Raw genomic sequence first — 21,386 nt, 5'->3', positions numbered from 1 at the left:
TATTTTTTAATTCTCTTTAATGGTTTGATCAATGTTGTATTCTCACATCTGGTAATCTGAGCAACTTCTTTTTTTTAATTAAAAAAAACTAAAAGAATGAAAGCATACCAACAAACAGACATCCATTTACAAAATAGCACAAGAACAATACAAGCAATACTGAATTACAGACAAGGTGACAGGAAATTAACAATGGTTGCTGTATTACTTATTGATAACTTTAAAGTGGTTACTCAGGAAAACAGATATAGACATGCAAGGTTGATCAAATAATGAATCATTAACTGTTCCTTTCAATAAAGTGATGTGTCAGTAGTACAACTATGTTATCTATACTATATGTACATATATACACAATTTTCCCCTTCTTTCTTTTCTCTTCTGCCTCAAGAGTGAATAACAATTAGGAGGTATGATAAGCATTATGAAAACAAAGGAACCTGATCAACTTCACTGAAGATAATAATATATGATATAACAAACCACTGTTAATTCCTATCATTTTGTTTGAAATCCTGTATCATTTGTAATATTTTTGCTTTGTTTTGTTTTATCTGTGATGGTATTTTGCTATTGTTTTCTTTTTACTAGTCTCTTTAAAATAAAAAAAACATAAAGAATTAAAGTTCTGAATTTCTATTATAAAATGATATGTATTTATATATGGAACCTCTCTATATATCATTCATATAGATTTATAGATTTTCCAATGGAAGTGGAAATAAATTGCACTACCTAGTTGTGATTGGCTATTATCATTAAATTATGTATAGTAAATTCACACTACAATAATTGTATTTTTAAACTTTCTGGAGAATTTTCTCACCTTGTATATATATATCTAATACTATCAAATTATTTTAAAAAACATTAGTTGTATGTGAACACACATTTGGCATTATGCTCATAATATTAAGTTAGTTATTAAAGTAATGACTAATATATATCAAGGATATATGTTGAACTCATACTGTTTTATTTTAATAGAATTTCTGAAGATTCTCTATCATCAAGTTGACATTACAAAGGAAAAGCATAAAAACTGATAAATACCAAGATGTCCCTGCATATTGCCCTTGAGCATTTTCAGTTTAATACCTTCTTCCTGCTTCTTTCAGTCATGGTCTTTCCTCATAACACCAGCACTCCACTCCCATAACATACATCCTTGTTCTTTAGTGTTTGTAGCTGTATAAAAGCACCAGTGCATATGAACATCATTGGAACTTCAGCCTATATTTCTTCAAAGAGTTACACTTTTAAATTATCCCTTTTGTACTCATTATCCAAATACATCAAAGGAAATATGTTTAATAGAAAAAAATTGCATACATTTCAATGATGCAAAAGAAATTCCAAGTATTAGATAATCTGAAAGGCAATTATTCATCAGCAAATTCTGGAGCATTTATACTTTTTCCACCTGGATGTTAAGCACTCAATCATCCGTTTTTCAGTGCTCATTAGCACAAAAGGACAGACTGTGGCATAACCACTGCCCACAAGCATCTGGACACAAAGATTAATTGGGTCATTGTTCCACAATATTGCACGGGATGAGAAAGTAACACAGTCCAAAAAGTACATGAGCATAAAGAAACCCATGAGAAGCAGGATGCTCTGAGTGGCCCTTTCTTCGGGAGATGCTTTTGGAGAAAGATTGGTGCTGTGAAGGTGCTGGAACTGCCTCTTATGCCTGCACAACAGGCTCACCATGTATCCACTTGAGAGAGCCATCAGCCCTATGAAGGAGATATCCTGAATATTCACCAGTGACAAAAATATGTACCTGAATAAGTGACTAATAGACCACTGAGAGCAGGATTCAGTGACAAACAGGAGACTGTGTGAGGTCACATTGGGGGTGGCCCCGATGGAGACTAAGAAACGAGTATTCAGGATCATATTGAAGATCCATAGAAACACAAGGCAACATGGGTAGTGATGTGAGGATTTATGTTTCAATTCTGCCAAACAAGAGTTTCTGGGGCTTAGGGTGATGGCCTGGAGGATGCTCAGCAGGCAGGTGGTACAGATGGAGAGGGACCTCGTCAACCTGTGCACGTAGATAACCAATTTACATGTGAGGCCATCCACCCAACCCTGAAACTCAAAAGTATCTGCAGCTACGAAGCCCATGGTTACCAGCATCACCAGGTGGATCAGGGCCAGGTGTGCAACAGTCAGGTCCAGGGGCTTGGGCCTGTGCTTGAGGAGAAATGTGAGGCTGTGGAACAGAAGCAGGATAGTGTTGGCTGTGATCCCGACAGTGATTTCAAAGAAAAATATGCGTCTCACATAAAAAGTCATGAAAATCTTTCTTTTTTTCTTCACCATCATAGCAAGCGATAATAGAATTCTGAAGAAAAAAGCAAGGAGAATTATTTACCACAATTATCACCACCACCATCACCTTGGCAAGTCCTATGCCTTCATCATTGTATGCCTCCAATACAATGTATGGAGAACATTGTATGCCTTCCCATGCGTCTTTTACCTTCAGAGCTCACCTTTCCTGATGGCAGGGTGGTTGTATGTCTCACTTAAGCAGCCCCAGTGTACCTCTGAGAAAAGTGTCACAGGTGAGGAAGGTGTTTCCGTGTTTCTGTCTTAGTTTTCAGTTTTCATCATCAGACACAAGGCGTTATTTGTCTTTGTATCTATGGAAAGTAGAAAAAGTGCTAGCTACATACTAAGAGCTCAACCACTTTTGTGGAATTTGAGAGAGCAGATTTGCCAATATCCGAAACTAAGATCCTCTCAAGGAGTAACTGTCCATGGGGTAGGCATACACAGTTGTGTCAGTGACATCTTACTCCTGGCTTATTGCAGGCCAAAGTATTCATAGAGAACGAATGTTTTTTAGTGTGTTCTGAAGTGAAATTAATGTGATTTACATCTATAATTGGACATTTATCAAACTCAGTATATGAAAAATTGCTTCATACATCTGACACTCAGTCTGTAAATGGAGACCAGTATATACCTAATTTCATAGAGATAGAGTATATACAAATGTACCAAATATGAAGAGAGAATAACAAAACATGAAATGTCAGGTACTACTATCATTATTATATACTTGCTTATGCATAAAGCTTGATAGAATTAGTAGGCTTTGGAAGATATTGTACCTCTGACTTAGGGTAAAAGCGTATGGAAAAATAATCAAAATAGTGGACAACTAACAATATCAGTTTATGAGACACATGACACTAAAATGTTTTTTAGTTTTCCAAGACTATAGTGTTCATATATTCTAGAAACTCATGCCAGGCAAACCTAGATCAGTAATGACACTGAAGTTATTCTTTATTATTAAGACCATGAAATTTTCTTTTAAGTCCATCATAACCATTTGAAAAGAGAATCTCAAATGTACCCAGATATTAAGCAAATTCTGCAGATTCTTCCTTATGATTTTAATTAGATGAGTTGCAAATATTGTCACTCTGAAGGTGGTGCACAATGAGTACAAACATTTATGTCTTCCAAGCAAGAAAGGACAGTTCTGCAGACTTATGGGGCCCCAGTGTAAATTCTATAGTACAGAATTTGGTGACAATAAACTTTTTATTTTATTTCCTACTGTAATGCATGTATTTGCTTTACATTAGCCTTTATAAAGCTATAATGTTAAAGTCCTAACATGGTGTCATGGTTATAGAAACATATCATCACAGACTAATCATTTCAACATCACAGATTAAGACTACATTTGTAGCTACTGAGAACACACGCTGTATAAGTCACTATGCTGTGTAAGTGACTGAGAGAAACCTGAACTGTTTAGAAACAAAGAATATGTGATCTCAGTTTTAAAGCCAGAGGAAAGGAAGTATGTGGTCTGAATTATATGGGAATTTTGATTTTTAAAATAGAAATGTCATGGTAAAGCTAGACAAAGCTCATCTTTTTCAAAAATATTGGTAAAGGAAATATACACAATTTTCCCATTCACACAGTCAACAACTTACGGTTTGGTCCTGTCACTTGCTCAGGGGGAACATGGAAAATATGTCTGACTATCAGATGTCTCTGATACATGTGGTTTCTGAGTCCTCAGTGCTCTGCTCTGTCTTTCATCTTTTATAAATGACATATACTTATTTCCTGTACCTCCATGCCATACAATTTATAAAACATATTCATACAATATTTTAAAGGCATGACTTTAAATTTGTATATAATATCTAAATAATATTTTGAAAGAGTTACATGAAAAAGTAAACTGTAAATGATAAATTTATCTTCTTATGTCATTTTTACAAAATTCAAGCTCCACTTTAACTTTGTTTTCATAAATTAAGTTTAGAAAGCGTCTCATAAAATGGGTCAAGTAGCATGTATGAACCTTCTATAAATTGAAGGAAACAACTAAATTCTAATAAAATTGCTTAATGTTTAAGAAACTGCAGTCCTAACGTGTAAAGGATTGAGGTGGGAGATTTTTGCAGATGCTATAAGTTTACTCAACATTCAGGATGTCACGGTGTGCCCTAAGTTTTTAACCAGAAACTGGCAATTTTTTTGGAGCCGAAGATCAATCTCCTTTCTACACATCTTTAATACCAGAAAGTGCTGCACTCAGGAGCACCTAGTTACATTATTAGTTCCTGTGAAGATGAGAAACATCACAGAAATTAAGGCCAACTGTCCAGCCACCTCAAAATTTTGTGAATCACACAAAAATACCAACGAAACTCACTCCACATAGTTTGGTCCTATAGTTGTCCGTAGATGTTGTACAGAAAGGTATAAAGCTAATTTTAAACTAATACTGTATTGGAAAATACAGTCTTGAGACTGTGAACACTTGAAAGCATGCTAACAGAACTGATCTAGTAGTGTCCCCGCCCAGCCATGCTGCATCCAGCTCATACCTGCCAAGCCGAGCCCAGCTTAGGGGAACAGAAACAGGACAGCAGCTCCCTACATCTACAGGATGATCAGAGGCAGAATAATCCCAGAGGCAGTTTGTCACAAATGTGAAACTCTCATCCCTGACAAATACAGAAGCCTGTAGAACTGCCAGTCAACCCCATAGTGCAAGGAAGAACGCTGTTGTTCAAGGAAAATATGTGTCTGTTTTGTCTTTGTATTTTGGAATCAGACGTATACAAAGAAAAGGTAATAGTTCCCATTAATCTGTTGAGAAAAACCTTTAAATAACCAGTGGAGACTGGATGTAACACAAGAGGCATAGAGATCAGGACAGATGAACATATTTGATTCTAAACTTATTCTTTCTGGAAAGGGTTCTAGCATAAGCATTGTGAATGAAAGTAGAAGAATTATTTTTAATTTGAAAAAAATGCTGGACGTAGAAAGAGAGATAATGTTTCCTCTCAAGAAATGCTGCTATGTTATATTCAGAGACCTGTACTGTAAACACAGCAAAAACCTCCATCATCATCATCTTGCTTTACTTGTCACCATATTAAAGGCTGAAACCATCAGGGTGAATTTTGTGAAATCAACAGTAAGCCAAGCGGGCTTTTCTGAGAAAATGCTTGCACATCTTTTTTGGGAATGAAGTTAAGGTCTCTTTCACAGCTGATGCTTTACTCAAAGCACCTCGTTTCATACTAAAGAACTCAAATGAAAGTTAACTAGCACACATTACACAGGTTATTTTTTTTAAAAAGCTTTCAGTGACTTACACAAATGGTACAAGAGAAACTAATTCTGCATATTGAACTGCACAGTGAAAGTTCATCTATTTATGAGTGGTATAAATAAAAATATAAATCTTTAGACTAAAGTAACAATATCTTCCTGGAGAAATGATATTGGATGTAAATCAATACCATTTAATTCAGAGAAATAAGCATATGCCAGAAACTAATTTAGTATTTCCTATGAAAAATAATTCTCATTTTCTGCATATTATTAAAGCTGGAGTCTATGAAAATCTGTCTACAGAAACTTTACTATAAAGCCCATTGTCTGACTTCCTTAGCCTGCCTAGGATCCTGCCCACCACACACCCTGCATCTGTGACCAGAGAGGCACTTACCCAGGGCACGTGTGCGGATCTGGTGCTCCTGAGAAAACTCTGCACAGCCTTAATATAAGGATGTCACTAGCACAGCACTGTGAAGATGTGTCATTTTAGAATCTGTAGAAATGTGACAAGATCTCACTAGAAAGGACAGAACCACTGAGTCCTGAGTAGGACAATTTGCCTGTCTGTGGAGCCTATTTTACTCTTTCTAGGTAATAGCCATCTGGGAACAGCTGTGCTCCAAACTTTACTCGATGTTCCCCTGACACATCTGCATGAGGGATGAGAAAGGCCCCATTTTATCATAAGTTCAGCTTCGTGGAGAACTATTGCAAATTAGTCCCAGCAGGTGGCAAACTCCTCTGCTGTGAGAGACTCCTGTTGCTGCCCACCGATGCCTCCCCAGGGTCTAGTTCCCCTCCGTATGATGTGTGACTCGCACACTCTTCTCCAGTCTTTTCTCACATGGATCATCTGGTTCCTGGCTGTCACTGGCTGTGCATTTTGTGTACTCCATGATTTTCAAGTTCTCAGCTTTACGTTTTAAGATATGAGTAAAATATCAACATGAAATTTAATACATATGTAAACCAGAATCCTGCCTCTATAGTAGGGTGTTGTGAATCCAGATGATCACAGGGACATGATCATAACAGGGGCTGGAATCCACATGATGAAGAAGCTAAATATTCACCCCTCATTCATATCAGTGGAGGTTAAAAACAAAGGTTCCCACTTCCTCTGAATTAAAAAAAGAAACACAATATTACCGTGGAAGGACCCCCACCCACCATGGGATTCACATTTTAAACTTCCACGTCCCAAGAGGAACTACACCTTGGTTCCCTTCCACACAGGGTCATGAAGATTGCTGTCAAACAACTGTCCTGATTAAGAAAGATGCCAAGGCCTGACAGATGAAGTAGGCTGCCTAGGAAGTCAGCTAATTCAGGGAGAAACCATGGGTGGGCCAACAACACCTGCTCCCAGAAAACACCATAGCTGGCATGAAAGAAAAAAATAAAGAGAAAACCAGTGTGGGGCTTTGGCCTGAGAGCGGCTTTTTCACAGTGGGATAGCACAGGAGAAGCAAAGCAGTGTGCTTCCTGCCACAGGGCCAAAGAGAGTTTAATCAGGTGGCGTTTTGGGAAAGGGTTGCCTGTGTGAGTGTGCATCATGAAATATCTTCTCCAGGGCTGAAGTGCTACACTGCAACAGGGACTTGGTGAGGGACAACCAGGAACACATAGTAGGAAAGTGTAAGAGCTGGACATAGATCCCACGAGATGCCCTGATTAGTTCATGCTCAGGCTAGGAAGGACTGGGGCCCTCATTCTGTGGTGGAAAGTGTGATTTTCTGGGTTTGGCTTTCAGATCTAAAGATGGGCACATAGAGTTCAGAGGCCTGCCTTTGTACCCATACTATTGCCTTTAACCCTCAGGAGCTAGAAGTCTGACTGCTTCCCTGTGAGCTAATAGGAGTGGGGATGAGTCTCGGACTGGGCAGTGCCACAGACTAGGGTTTACTGACAGAGGATTCTTGAGCAGAGAAGTCGCATCACAAATGCACAGGCTATAAAGAGAGGAGAAGAAGGCTGTGTACCTTGCTGAATTCCAAAACCAGCAGAGCCTGGAAGTAAATCACTTATTTGGAAATTGTAGTGGATTGACAACTGGTGGTCAACTTATAACCCCGAGCTGAACTGAGTAAGCAAGGTGCTGGGTGTGGGAGGCCCACCTGAGGACTGTCACCAGCAGCATACGAGGCAGAACTGGAGAAGAAGGGAGGCTGTTGGGAGCTGAGAGAGGCTGTTGGGATCTGGTAGAAGCTGTAAGGAGCTGTTGGTTGTTTTGGAGGAGCTCATCATGCTGGTTTTCCTGATGAACTTGGCTGTTTTCATCCTGCAAGGAGCTCAGAACCTTGTTGGCACTGAGAATGGCTTCTGTTCACTTTGGGGCAGCTCTGGTCCTCACTTTGAGCATCTCTTCCTGGCTCTGGAGGGGAAGATGGCGCACTGCTGGTTTCCTGGAAAAGCTTGCTACACTGACTTCCCTGATAGGAACGGGGCCATCTTGATCATCAGAGGAGCTTGGGACCTCACTGTTGCTGAGGATGGCTGTGGTACCTTTTGGGGCAGCTCTGGTTTTTCTGAGCATCACTTCCTGGCTCCAGTGCAGATACCTCAGCCTGCTAGTACAGATCCTTCATCCTGCTGGCACAGAGCTCCTAGATTCCACCACTGACCTTTGGGCCTTTGCAGCAGATCTGTGAAACAGGCCTGCATGAGATATTGCTATGGGCTCTAGGTCTTCAGCTGGACTCATGTAGGACATTCCATGGGATCCAGGCCTTCATCTAGATTTCTTGGTCTATAGCGTGTGGACAGACTTCCTGCACTCTTGTATATCATTCTTTGGGTGATTATTATAAATAATCATATAGAATATGTGTCCTGTATTATGTTGTTCTCCCTTGCAAAAATGACACACAAAGCATAACAGAAATACATAGGAATTTATTATTTTTTCTTTTTTGGGCCCCAATTTTTTTCTCTATTGAGTTTTGAGTTTCTTGTCATTCTTTTGGCTTGGGATGTTGTGTTTTGTGTGTGTCTTTTTGGTGCTATTTGTTGTTTTATCTCCTATTTTTTTTAACTTGGTATTAATATTATCCTTATTTGATTAGGACTTTTTTGTTTTCTCTCTTTCTCCCTTCTAATATATTTCTTTACTGTATTTCCTTTTTTCTTATTTTATTCTCCATTTGTTATTACTTACACATTTTCTTTTTGTTTGTTGCTGTTACTTTTCTCTACTACTACTAATTTTCTTTTACTCCATAATTCAAATTCTCATTCTCCAGTACTTGTATACTTACAAATATAAGAATTAATGTTTATGAATATGTAGATTGTTAAAATTATTGTAGTTTTGTTTAAACTAGTTATATTATTGATGGAAGTAAACGTCTTTTAGTGAACTGATATTTACTGTGGATGAGTATATTTTTTTCTTAGGTATTCTTGTATAACTATAGATCTCTTTCCCAAGGTTTAGAATGGAACATTGTTGAACCTAGGGTAGGATAGGGAAGGAAAGGAGTTCACAAAAGGAAATTAAGATATACTATCTACATGTACCAAAACCACACAGGGATGTAAATATTATGGACTTCAAACATCTAATAATAAAGAGAATAAATTGCAAAAAATAGTGGAAAAAGTAGACCAATCAAGTGTTCTATATAGAAGCAAAGAAGTTATCATTCAAAATAGAAGACACTATACCCGAATTAGAATGGTTAAATTCCACATGCTAATTTCCCTTGAGGATGCTGTGCAATCCAAATACTATTTTACAGTCGGCAAGAATACAGAGAAGTACAGATATTGGGGGGGGGCTTGTGACAATTTCTTGCACATAAAACATACATTTACTACAAAATCTTCTAATCATGCTTCTTCAGACTTAACTAAAGAAAATGAATACATATATAAAAATCCTACACAAGGAAAACTTATGCAGGCTTTATTCCTAATTCCCAAAACTTGGAAGCAATTATAATATTCCTCGGTAGATGAGTGGACAAATAAAGAGCTGTGCATTCAGACATATAGAATATTATTCAGTGCCAAAAAGGACAGGAGCTCTCAATTCAAGAACATTTAAACATTAAGTCTTATTACATGGAAGCTAATCTGAGTAGACTACACACTGTGTCAATCCAATTATAAGATATTCTAGAAAGGTTAAAAGTATGGACATAGTATAACTATCGATGGTTTCTTGGGGTTAGTGGGAGACACACAACCAAACAAAGAGGAGTCATAGGGAAGGGAAACTGCATGTCACATGATGGTAAGTGTATGTCACACAGTTTTCAGAAAACCATGGAATGTATAAGGCCAAGAATATGTCCATAAACAAAGTATGGACTTTGGGAGATAGTGTAGGTTCACTGGATATAAAGAGAAATTATGAAAATGGGGCCAGATGTTTGTAGTAATGGAGGTGGTGCCCATGTGGGGAGATAGTGGGGAGATCTCTGTACATTCCACTCAGTTTCTCTATGAGGGTAATATCAAATTAAAAATAAATTTTATTTTTAGGTAAAGGAGAAGTAAAGAGCTTATCACACAAAAATTGAGGCAAAGTATCCCTGCTTTGCAGGAAGTGTTGATTTCTTCAGAAAGAAGGTTGATATTACAGGTTGGAATTTAAGACTGTCAAAAAGAAATTAGGAGTATAAGACAAGCAGTAAGTATAAGGGCTAACAGGGAACTTAGTTTTCGTATGTTTAACTGTTCTAATAGAATCACTTTGCTCAAAATGAAAACAGGCACACTATATAGTTAATATAACTGTAGGCAAGGGAAATGACTGAGGCAATGACTCTAAGGACAAGGAGGAAGGATTAGGAGTCCTGGCAGGCAGCTGCCATACCAATGAACTGTTGTCTGAAAATGAATTAGATTAGTCATAAATGATTATTGCAAATTTTAGAGCTACCAGTATAAAGAAGGGAAAAATGGGGGAAAATATTTTGTAAATAAAGAAAGGGGGAGGGATTGAAGGGAGGATAGGGAGATGGAAAAGAAAGAAAAATCAAGATACATCATGTACAGGTGCAAATTCCCTATCATGAATGTGGTCATTATGTATATCTTAAATGTACCAATAAATGTAATGAATGAAAAATGAGCAAGAATATTTGCTAATAAGAGACAAAAAAGTACAATATCAAATGCTCATTAAAAATCATAAGATGGGAGAATGATAGAAGAGAAAACAGGGCCGGGGATTTAGCACTGCAGCAAGCACATGCCTGGCAAGTGTGAGGTCATGAGTTCAATTCCCAGTACAAAAAAGTAAAAAATAAAAAAAGAGAAAGCAAAGAAGAATAAACAAACAATAAAAAGATATTTATCCAAGTGCAAATGTGGTAGATATTTATCCAAGTGCAGTTTAAATATCATTGGTTCTAACTAAATCACTAAAACATACAAACTACCATAAGTGATTGAAAATACCCAACATTATGTTTTTATAATAAACTAATGTATTGAAATAGAAGATAACAGAGAGTGGGGTAGAGAAATATATAGAATTGCAATGCTGTTCAGAATAAAGGAAGTACCTGTACTAATCTTAAAAATCTCCAGATCTTTTTATCTATGAATTATATTGTGAACCTCACAAGATGAAGAGCCACTACTTACCAGTAGTATATATAACACACTTATACCCCAAATATACAGGACCTCTTAACACATAACAAGAAGAAAAGACAATTAACAAGCAGGTAAATGTTCTGAAGAGATTCCTAAGCAAGGAGTAAAAGAGATGGCAAATAGAAGCATAAAAGGGTTTCATATATCACAATAAGTACCATATGTATATATAATTCAAAGTGGTTCTTCTGTATTCAAGCTCTTGATTATAGTTAAAGATATCAGTATGAACTCAGGTTACTAAATACACAGATGAGTACGTGAACAATTTAGATATGCATGTATACATGGGGAAGTTTATATGCACAGACACATATGTACATGTGTAAACATACACATCCATGAATAAATGTGTGTGTATGTACACACACATGAAGTCTAATGACAGAGCCTAGAAGAAATGACATCCTAGAAGCGTATGGTGAATGGGAAACCACAGATGAGTTTTAAGCACACACCAGAAATAAAATATAACAACTGTCACTCTAAACATGCATTTAGAACATACAAACTACCATAAGTGATTGAAAACTCCAAATCACTCTTCACCATCACCATCATGCAGAGAATATCAGGTTCTAGAGTCATGAAGCTGAGCCCAATTGATAGCAGCAGCTTTGTCTCTTTGGTTAAAGTAACAATAACTACAATAGCATCAAATATAAAGTGGACATTGAGAAACCCTCAGTTCCAATGATGTTCCACTCTCATCCATAGGAATGAGATCCATAGTTACAGTGTCATCCCTAAGAGAGAGGATATATTCATCTATAGTAAATGTGTAGTCAGTAAAACAACTTTACTTCTACAAAACATGGAGCAGTGCTCAAACATAGTACACTATATTGAACTATCTCTATATTCATAAATCATAATGGTTATATTGGTAAGCATAGAAGTAATGGAGAATGAGAGTCTGAGTTAAGGAGTAAAGGTATAGTATTAGTGAAAAGTCACAGAAAAAAACAAAAAGCAAAAACATAAGTAATAAAAAATGGAGAGTAAGGCAATGAAAAAAAAGAAAAAAAATAAGGGAACCAACAAAAGGGAACAAAAATAGAGAGGGACAGAGACAGAGATGGAGAAGCAAAGAGAAAGAGAGAGAGAGAGAGAGAGAGAGAGAGAGAGAGAGAGAGAGAGAAAAGAACTTCTAATATAAAAGAGATAATATTAATAAAAATCCCCACAGAGATTTAGCTCAGCGACAAAAGTGCCTGCCTGGCAAGCGCAAGGTCGTGAGTTTGGTTCCTGGTACTGGAGGAAAACCAAAAAAAAAATAAAAAAAAATAAAAAAAATAAAAATAAAAATCCCCACAGAAAGAGTGGGAGATAAAACGGAGAATGGCTCCCAAAAGAAAACAACTGCACATACAAACCAAATCAAACCAGAACAAAACTGATGTCCAAAGCAAACAAGAACAGGAACAACAACAACAACAACAACACAACAACAACAACAGCAGCAGCAGCAGCAGCAGCAACATTACAAAACTCAGTAGAGAAAAAAGTTTGGGCCCACAGGAGAAAGAATAATAAATTCCTATGTATTTCCAAATAAGTGGTTTAGTTCCAGGCCCTGCAGGTTTTGGAATTCAGCATGGCACGCAGCCCTCTCCTCCTCTCTTTATAGCCTGTGGGTTTGCGAGGTGACTCCTCTGCTCAAGAATCCTCCGTCTGTAATCCCCAGTCTGTGGCATGGTCCAGTCCAAGACTCATCCCCTCTCATGTTGGCTCACAGGGAAGCAATCAGGCCTCTGGGTCCTGTGGGTAATAAGCAGTGGCGTAGGTGCAAAAGCAGGCCTCTCAACTCTATGTGATTGTCTTTAGATCTGAAAGCCAAATCCACCTCTGGAAGCCAAACTCACCAAATCAGACCTTGCATCACACAATGTGGGCTCTAGTCCTTCCTGGCCTGAGCATGAACTAATCAGGGCATCTGGTGGGATCTATGTCCAGAACTTACACTTTACTACTCTGTGTCCATGGCTGTCTCTCACCAAGTCCCTGTTGCACTGTAGCACTTCAGCCTTGGAGTAGATATTTCATGATGCACACTCACACAGGCAACCCTATCCCACCTGATTAAACTCTCTTTGATGTTGTGGCAGGTACTGCACTGGATTGCTTCTCCTCTGCAACCCCACTATGGAAAAGCTACTCTCAGGACAAAGCCACACACTGGTTTTTCCTTTCCACCACCTCTGGGCTTTTTTTGGGGCCATTGCTGTTGGGACATTCATGTTTCTCCCTGAAGGAGCTGACTTCCCAGGCAGCCTACCTCCTCTCTCAGGCATTGACCTCTTTCTTAATTGGTTCTGTTGTTTGACAGTCATCTTTGTGGCCCTGTGTGGAACAGAAACAAGGTGTAGAGCTTGATGGGACTTGGAAATTTGAAGTGTGAAGCCCATGGTGTGTGGGGTCCTTCCGCCCTGATTTTTTTTTTCCAGTACCTGGAATTGAACTCACAGCCTTGAGCTTGCCAGGCAGGTGCTGTGCCACTGAGCTAAATCCCCAGCCCCTGTTTTTCTTTTTTTTTTTTAAATTGGAGAAAGTGGGAAACTTTTTTTCAACCTCCACTGGTATGAATGAGGGGTGAATATTTAACTTCTTCATAGTATGGATTCCAGCTCCTGCTTTGCTTCCATTTCACTTAGGATCATGTGCCTGTGATCATCTCGATGCACAACACTTCACTGAGGAGGTGGGATTCTGGCTTTTATTTGTATTAAAATTCATATCCACACTTCACTCATAGCTTGAAACTTAAAGCTGAGAACTTTAAAATCATGGAGTATAAAAATGCACAGCTAGTAACACCCAGGAATCAGGTGCTCCACATGAGAAAACACTGGAAAAGACCGTGTGAATCACACATCATTTGGATGCTCAATCTCCCATCATACAGAGGGAAACTTGAGCTCCTGGGGAGGCATCAGTGGTAGGCACTGCGAGGCAACAGGAGTCTCCCACAGCAGAGGAGTTTGCCACCTGCTGGGACTTATTTGCAATAGTTCTTGATGAGTTTGAACTTAGGATACAATGGGACCTTTCTCATCCCTCATGCAGATGTGTCAGGGGATCATTGAATAAAGTTTGGAGCACAGCTGTTCCCATATGGCTATTATCTAGAATGATTAAAATAAACTCCACAGATAGTCAGAATTTTAGACTGGGAACTGTGTGGTTCTGTCCTTTCTAGTGAGCTCTTGTCACTTATCTATCTACAGATTCTAAAATGACACATCTTCACAGTGGTGCACTAATGACATGCTTTTATTAAGGCTGTGCAGTTTTCTCAGGAGCACCAGATCTGCACACGTGCCCCTCGGTAAGTGCCTCTCTGGTCACAGATGCAGGGTCTGTGGTGGGCACGGTCCTAGGCAGGCTGAGGAAGTGAGACAATGGGCTTTATGGTAAGGTTTCTGTAGACCGAGATTTTCATAGACTCCGGTTTTAATAATATTATGCAGAAAATGAGTATTATTTTTCATAAGAAATACTAAATTAGTTTCTGGCATGTGCTTATTTCTCTGTATTAAGTGGTGTTGATTTACTTCCATATATCATTTCTCCAGGAAGATATTGTTATTTTAGTCTGAAGCTTTGTATTCTTACTTACATCCCTCATAAATAGATGAACTTTGACCGTGGGTTTTGCATACATAGAATGAGTTTCTGTTCTACCATCTAAGTCACTTAAGTCACTTAAAATTTTCTACCATTTAAGTCACTTAAAGATTTTTAAGAAAGTAACCCGTGCAATGTGTGCTGGTTAATTTTCCTTTAAATTATTTAGTATAAAAAATATTTTGTTTAAAGCATCAGCTGTGAAAGAATGGATTACCTCATTCCTATATATTTTTTCACAAAAGTCTCCTTGGTCCTCTGTTGATTTCATAAAATTCATCTTGATGGGGTCAGCCTTTAATATGGTGACAACTAAAGCGAGGTGATGGTGATGGAGGTTTTTGCTGTGTTTACAGTAAAGGTCTCTGAGTATAACCTACCAGTATTTTTTGAGTGGAAAGACTGTCTCTCTTTCTATTTTCACCCTGTTTTTCAAATTACATGTGTTTCTTCTTCTTTCATCCATAGTGGTTATGCCGGAAGCACTTCCTATTAAGGAAAGACTTCAAACTAAATATTTTCATCTGTTGAGATATCTATTCCTGTTTTCTTATATCCATCCTCCACTGGTTGTTTACATATTTTTCTCAACAGATTAATGCAAACCAGGAACTTTTCATGGTATGTGTTTAATTTAAAAATACAGAGACAAAAGTGACAGTTATTTTCAATGAAGAGGACACATTTTTTCTTGCACTAGGAGGTTTTTGGAGAATCTCATGCAGGCTTCTGTGTTCGTGAGTGATGAGAGATTCACATTTGTGGCAAACTGCCTCTGCGATTATTCTTTGCTTTGGAAGAGACATCAAGTAATTTGGCTTGATTTTTTAAAAAAAGTGTGTGTAAACATGGAAATGGTGTGAATACCTTTTCATAAACAAGCACACAGATCTCATTTAATGTCTTTTAAGTGAAAAAAAAGATAATGATAATATCCCATATTTAAAAATGTACATAGATGCCATCCATGTCTTCAAATTGTCCCCTGATTTTGTTCTTCGTACTTTAGGTGCTAAGAATTACAAATTCTGTACACTCTGTTCAGGCCACCTATCTGGTTGGTGATAATTTTGCCTTCCTTGTTGTGTCTGCTGTTTCTTACTCTTTCTCTCTGCAGTTTTCCAACTGGAGCTCTGATAAGAGTCATAGCATGCAGACAGTATTCTCATGAACCTAAACCAATCTTTTGCTTATTGTCAGTATTATTTACATTTTAGAGAAGGACACTGTTGATGCCCACCATGGTAAAATTTATAAACAGCCAAGATCTGCTCTTTTATGCAGCTAAGACACATGACTGAACTCTGGATTTGAACCCTATTATTACACACTGTCTTATTCTGCATAATATAAAGACTACTTTCCTTTTGTCTATGGAAAGAAAGACTAGGTAGGCACTTTCTTCACCCTACAGTCTGTCTTCCTTCAAGGCCATAGGTGCCCCTCTTTGGTGGGAGTCTACTGTGTCTTCCCTCTCCCTCAGTACTGCTGGTTTCTTCTCACCTCTGGCTCAGGTCCATTGACCTGAGTTTCCTCACTGGTTTGTGAAACATCAGAGAGTGTCCCGTGTCACAGGATTGATCCTGGCTTGGGTAACTGCCAGATATCAGTGTGTCTAAAGCAAATCCTTCCTTAGATAGGTCATTAACTAGGCTCTGAACTGTGCTACATTTCTTAGGGAGGCATTTGCAGCCTTACTGAGTTATCAGCACTCCAAATGGTGACTGCTCAAAGCAAATGCAGAGGTTTCTCTTTGACTTTCTCACTATTTTCTGTTTTTTCTTTGCATAAGCTTTCCACTTGCATTTTCTTTGCTTTTTTCACTTTTGTGTGTGACTTTCTTCAAGCCTATTTTCTCTGTGATTTATTTTGTTTTGTTTTTTCCTTTTTTGTTAACAAAAGCCTATCAGAGGGCATCTGGGTTGTGGGTTGGCTCAGCTTCAAAACATGAGAATTTTGTGTTTGTCATTTTGGGTGAGGCAAATCCTGTCTCAGCACTGTCACTGCTAAAAGCTGTATTTCGGTATTGTCTTCCAGATCATCTGGGGGATTGAGGAAGCTGTTGTCCTGTTTCTGTTCCCCTAAGCTGTGCTCAGCCTCACAGGTATAAGCTGGGTGAGGCATGGCTGGGCGGGGGCACGGATAGATCTTTTCTGTTAGGCCATTTTCATGTGTTCATGATCTCAAGGATATATTTCCTAATAAAAAAAATTGCTGCAGAAGTAGCTTTACAACTTTCTGTGTAGCATCTACAGACAAATACAGGACCAAGCTATGTGGAGTGTGTTTTGCTAATATAGTTGTGTGATCCACAAAATTTTGAGCAGGCTGTGTGGGTGGCCTTATTTTCTGTCATGTGTCTGATCCTGCATGGGAACTAATAACATAAGTGGGTGCTCCTGAGTGCAGCACTTTCCTGTATTAAGACTGCGCAGAAAGGAGATTGCTCTGCTGCCTCAAGAACATTTGTCAGTTTCTGGCAAGCACTTGTGGCCCTCATGACACCCCAAATGTTGAGTAAAATTAGAACATCTGCAAAAACCTTTAACCTCAATCCTTCATGCTTTAGGACTATAGGTTCTTAAACAATGAGCAATGCTTTTAAGAATTTAGTTCTATCCCTCAATTTATGTAAGATTCATACGTACTACTTGGCCCATTTTATCAGATTGTTTACCAAACTAAATTTATGAAAACAGAACTAAATCAATGCCTGAAGTTTGCAAAAACAACATCAGAATACAAGTTTATAATTTACTGTTTACTGTTTCATGTAATTCTTTTTTTTGTTTGTTTTTATTTTAGAAATAAAAGGAGGAAAATACTAACAGATCAACAACGTTTTACAAAATAGCAAAGGATCAGTACAGACATTACGGAGTTACAAACAGAGTGGTAGGGAATTAACAATGCTTATTGTATTACATATTGATATCTTCAATGTAGTTTCTCATGAAAACATATATAGACATACAAAGCTAATCAACCAATGCCTCACTGACAGTTTCTTTAAAATATTATTTAGACATTGTTATGTACCATATTAAAGTCATGCTTTTCAAATATTATAAAGAAACATTTTATAATTTGCATGGCTTAGATGTACAGGAGATAAGTGTGTGTGATTTACAAAACCTGAAAGACAAAGCAGAGCACTGAGGACTCAGAAACCACATGGGTCAGAGACATCTGATAGTCAGATAAGCATATTTCCCTGTTCCCCCTGAGCAAATGACAGGACCAAGGCATAATTTTCTGACTGTGTGAATGGAGAAAATTGTGTAACTTTCCTGTACCAACACTTTAGAAGAAGATGAAATTTTTCAATTTTTACTATGATATTTCTATTTTAAAATCAAAACTTCCATAGAACTGAGACCACATACTTACCTCTGGTTTTAAAATCGTTATCACATGTTCATTGTGTCTAAACAGTTCAGGTTTCTCTCAGTCACTTACACAGCATCGTAACTTATACAGCATATGTTCTCAGTAGCTATGAATGTAGTCTTAATCTGCGATGTTGAAATGATTAGTCTGTGATGATGTTTCTATACCCATGTCACCATGTTAGTACTTTAACATTATAGCTTTATAAGGGCTGATAAAAAAATAAGTGTATCACACTGGGAGATAAACTAAAAAGTTTATTATCACCAAATTGTGTCCTACAAAATTTATACATGGGCCCCATAACTCTGCAGAACTATCGCTTCTTAGGTCAGGAACATATAAACAATTGGACTTATGAACCACCTTCAGGTGAGAATGTTTGATACTAGTATAATTAAAACCATAAAGAAGAACCTCCAGAATTTGCTTAATATCTGGGTACATTTGAGATTCTCTTTCCACATGGTTATGTTGGACTGAAAAAAAATTTCATGGTCCTAATAATAAAGAATAATTTCAGTGTCATTACTGATCTAAGTTTGCCTGCCTTGAGTTTCTAGAATATGGGAGCACTATAGTCTTGGAAGATTAAAAACCATTTTAGTTTCATGTGTCTAAGAAACAGGTATTGTTAAGGGTCTACAACTTTGATTATATCTCCTTACACTTTCAGGCTGAGACAGAGGTATAATATCTTATAAAGCATGTTAATTCTTTCAGGTTTATGCATAAGTAACTATACAGTAATGATAATAGTACCTGACATTTCATGCATCTCTCAGTCTCTCTTCATGTTTGAAACATTTGTGCACATTCTAGTCATAGGAAATAAGGAATATATTTATTCTCCTTTTACCAACCAGATGACTGTGAGTCAGTTGTCTGAATTGACTTTTCAGATCCTGAGTTGGATAAATATCAGATTATAGATGTAAATCAAATCCATTTAACTTCCAAATATACTAAGAAACATTTCTTCTTCATGAATATTTGGTCCAGCAATAAACCAGAAAAAAGACGTCACTCACATTGCATAACTGCATATACCTATCCCATGGGCAGTTACCACCTGAGAATATCTTAGTTTTAGGTGTAGACAAATCTCCCCTCCCAACTTTCACAATAGAAGTAGAGCTCTTAGTATGTAGCTAGCACTTTCTCTACTTTCTATAGATACAAAGACAAATGGGACATGGTGTCTCATGATGAAAACTAAAAAATGAGACAGAAACATGGAAACATCTTTCTCACGTGTGACAGTTTTCTCAGAGGTGCTGTGCAGCCCCTGAAGCGAGAGACATAATTGCTCTGCCAGTGGGGAAAGGTGAGCTCTGAAGGGAAAGGATGCATGGGGAGGATCCCATGTTCTGATGAAGGCATAGCATTGGCCAACATGATGATGGATGTGATATTTGTGACAAATAATTCTTCTTTCTTTTTCCCCAGACTTTATTGTTTTACTCTTGCTATTATGGTGAAGAAAAAGGGAAAAATTTCCAGGTTTTTTGATGTGAGAAGCACATTTTTCTTGGAAATCACCATCGGGATCACAGCCAACACTGTCCTGCTTCTGTTCCACATCCTCACATTTCTCCTCAAGCACAGGCCCAAGCCCCTGGACCTCACTATCACACAGCTGGCCCTGATCCACCTCGTGTTGGTGGGAACCATGGGCTTTATAGCTACAGACATTTTTGAGTTTCAGGGTTCGTTGGATGGCCTCATGTGTAAATTGGTTATCTACGTGCAAAAGTTGATGAGGTCTCTCTCCATCTGTACCACCTGCCTACTGAGTGTCCTCCAGGCCATTACCTTAAGCCCCAGAAACTCGTGTTTAGCAAAGTTCAAACATAAATCCTCACATCACTACCCATGTTACCTTGTGTTTCTATGGGTATTCAATATGATCCTTAATACTCGTTTCTTAGTCTCCATTGATGCCATCCCCAATGTGACCTCACACAGTCTCGTGTTTGTCACTGAATCCTGCTCTCAAAGGCCTATTACTTACTTGTTCAGGTACATATTTCTCTCACTGGTGAATATTCAGGATATCTCCTTTATAGGGCTGATGGCTCTCTCAAGTGGATACATGGTGAGTCTCTTATGCAGGCATAAAAGGCAGTTCCAGCACCTTCACAGCACCAATCTTTCTCCAAAAGCATCTCCAGAAGAAAGGGCCACTCGGAGCATCCTGCTGCTCATGGGTTTCTTTATGCTCATGTACTTTTTGGACTGTGCTACTTTCTCATCCCGTGCAATATTGCAGAACAATGACCCAATTAATCTTTGTGTCCACATGCTTGTGGGCAACGGCTATGCCACAATCTGTCCATTTGTGCTGATGAGCTCTGAAAAACGGGTAATTGCGTGCTTAAGATACAGATGGAAAAGACTACGAATTTTCTAGTATTTGCATCCTGATGGATAATTTCCAGATAACTAAATACTTGTAATTTCTCTTGCATCTTTGAAATAAATGTAGTTTTATCTTTTCTGTATTTCCTTTGATGTATTTGGGTTGTAAGTATACCAGTTTAAATCTGTGAAGAAATACAAGCTTGAGTTCCAGTGCTCATATGCTGCAACAAACTCTAAAGAACAGGATGTATGTTATAGGGGTGGAGCACTGATGTTATGGGGAAGACCAGGGTTGAAAGAAGCAGGAAGAAGGAATTAAACAGAAAATGCTCCAGGACAACATCCAGGGACATCTTGGTATTTGTCAGTTTGTATGCTTTTCCTTTATTTATTATTATTATTTTTTTTTTGGTTTTGGTTTTTCTCCGGTACCAGGAACCTAACTAATGACCTTGCGCTTGCAGGGCAGGCGCTTTTGCCACTGAGCTAAATCCCCAGCCCCTGCTTTTCCTTTATAATGTTAACTTGATTACTGAGAATCTTCAGAAATTGTATTAAAATCAAATACCATGATATGAACATATATCCTTGATCTACATACTGATTAGTTTGATAACTTTTTTTTATTTTAAAGATAAAAGGAGGGAAACATTAACAGACATACAACATTTTACAACATATTACAAGCACAATACAGACAATACAGAGTTACAAACAAAGTGGTAGGGAATTAACAATGGTGGTTGTATTACATATTGATATCTTCA

General features: G+C 37.9%; 2 protein-coding genes across 2 annotated transcripts; one reads left to right on the top strand and one right to left on the bottom strand.

The window, feature by feature from the left end:
- Positions 1-1,389: 1,389 nt before the first annotated feature.
- On the bottom strand, positions 1,390-2,337 carry LOC102018121 (vomeronasal type-1 receptor 90-like). Its single transcript, XM_005387248.1, has one exon. It carries the CDS (start codon positions 2,335-2,337, stop codon positions 1,390-1,392), a length of 948 nt encoding a protein of 315 aa, XP_005387305.1.
- A 17,269-nt stretch (positions 2,338-19,606) lies between these two features.
- On the top strand, positions 19,607-20,668 carry LOC102017804 (vomeronasal type-1 receptor 90-like). Its single transcript, XM_005387247.1, has one exon. It carries the CDS (start codon positions 19,607-19,609, stop codon positions 20,666-20,668), a length of 1,062 nt encoding a protein of 353 aa, XP_005387304.1.
- Positions 20,669-21,386: the final 718 nt, after the last annotated feature.

This window comes from Chinchilla lanigera, unplaced genomic scaffold, assembly GCF_000276665.1.
Source record: "Chinchilla lanigera isolate Chin_1 unplaced genomic scaffold, ChiLan1.0 scaffold00028, whole genome shotgun sequence".
In the NCBI taxonomy this organism is placed as follows: domain Eukaryota; kingdom Metazoa; phylum Chordata; class Mammalia; order Rodentia; family Chinchillidae; genus Chinchilla; species Chinchilla lanigera.
Note: the sequence above shows the minus strand (reverse complement) of the source record. Positions and strands in the feature narration are given on the sequence as shown.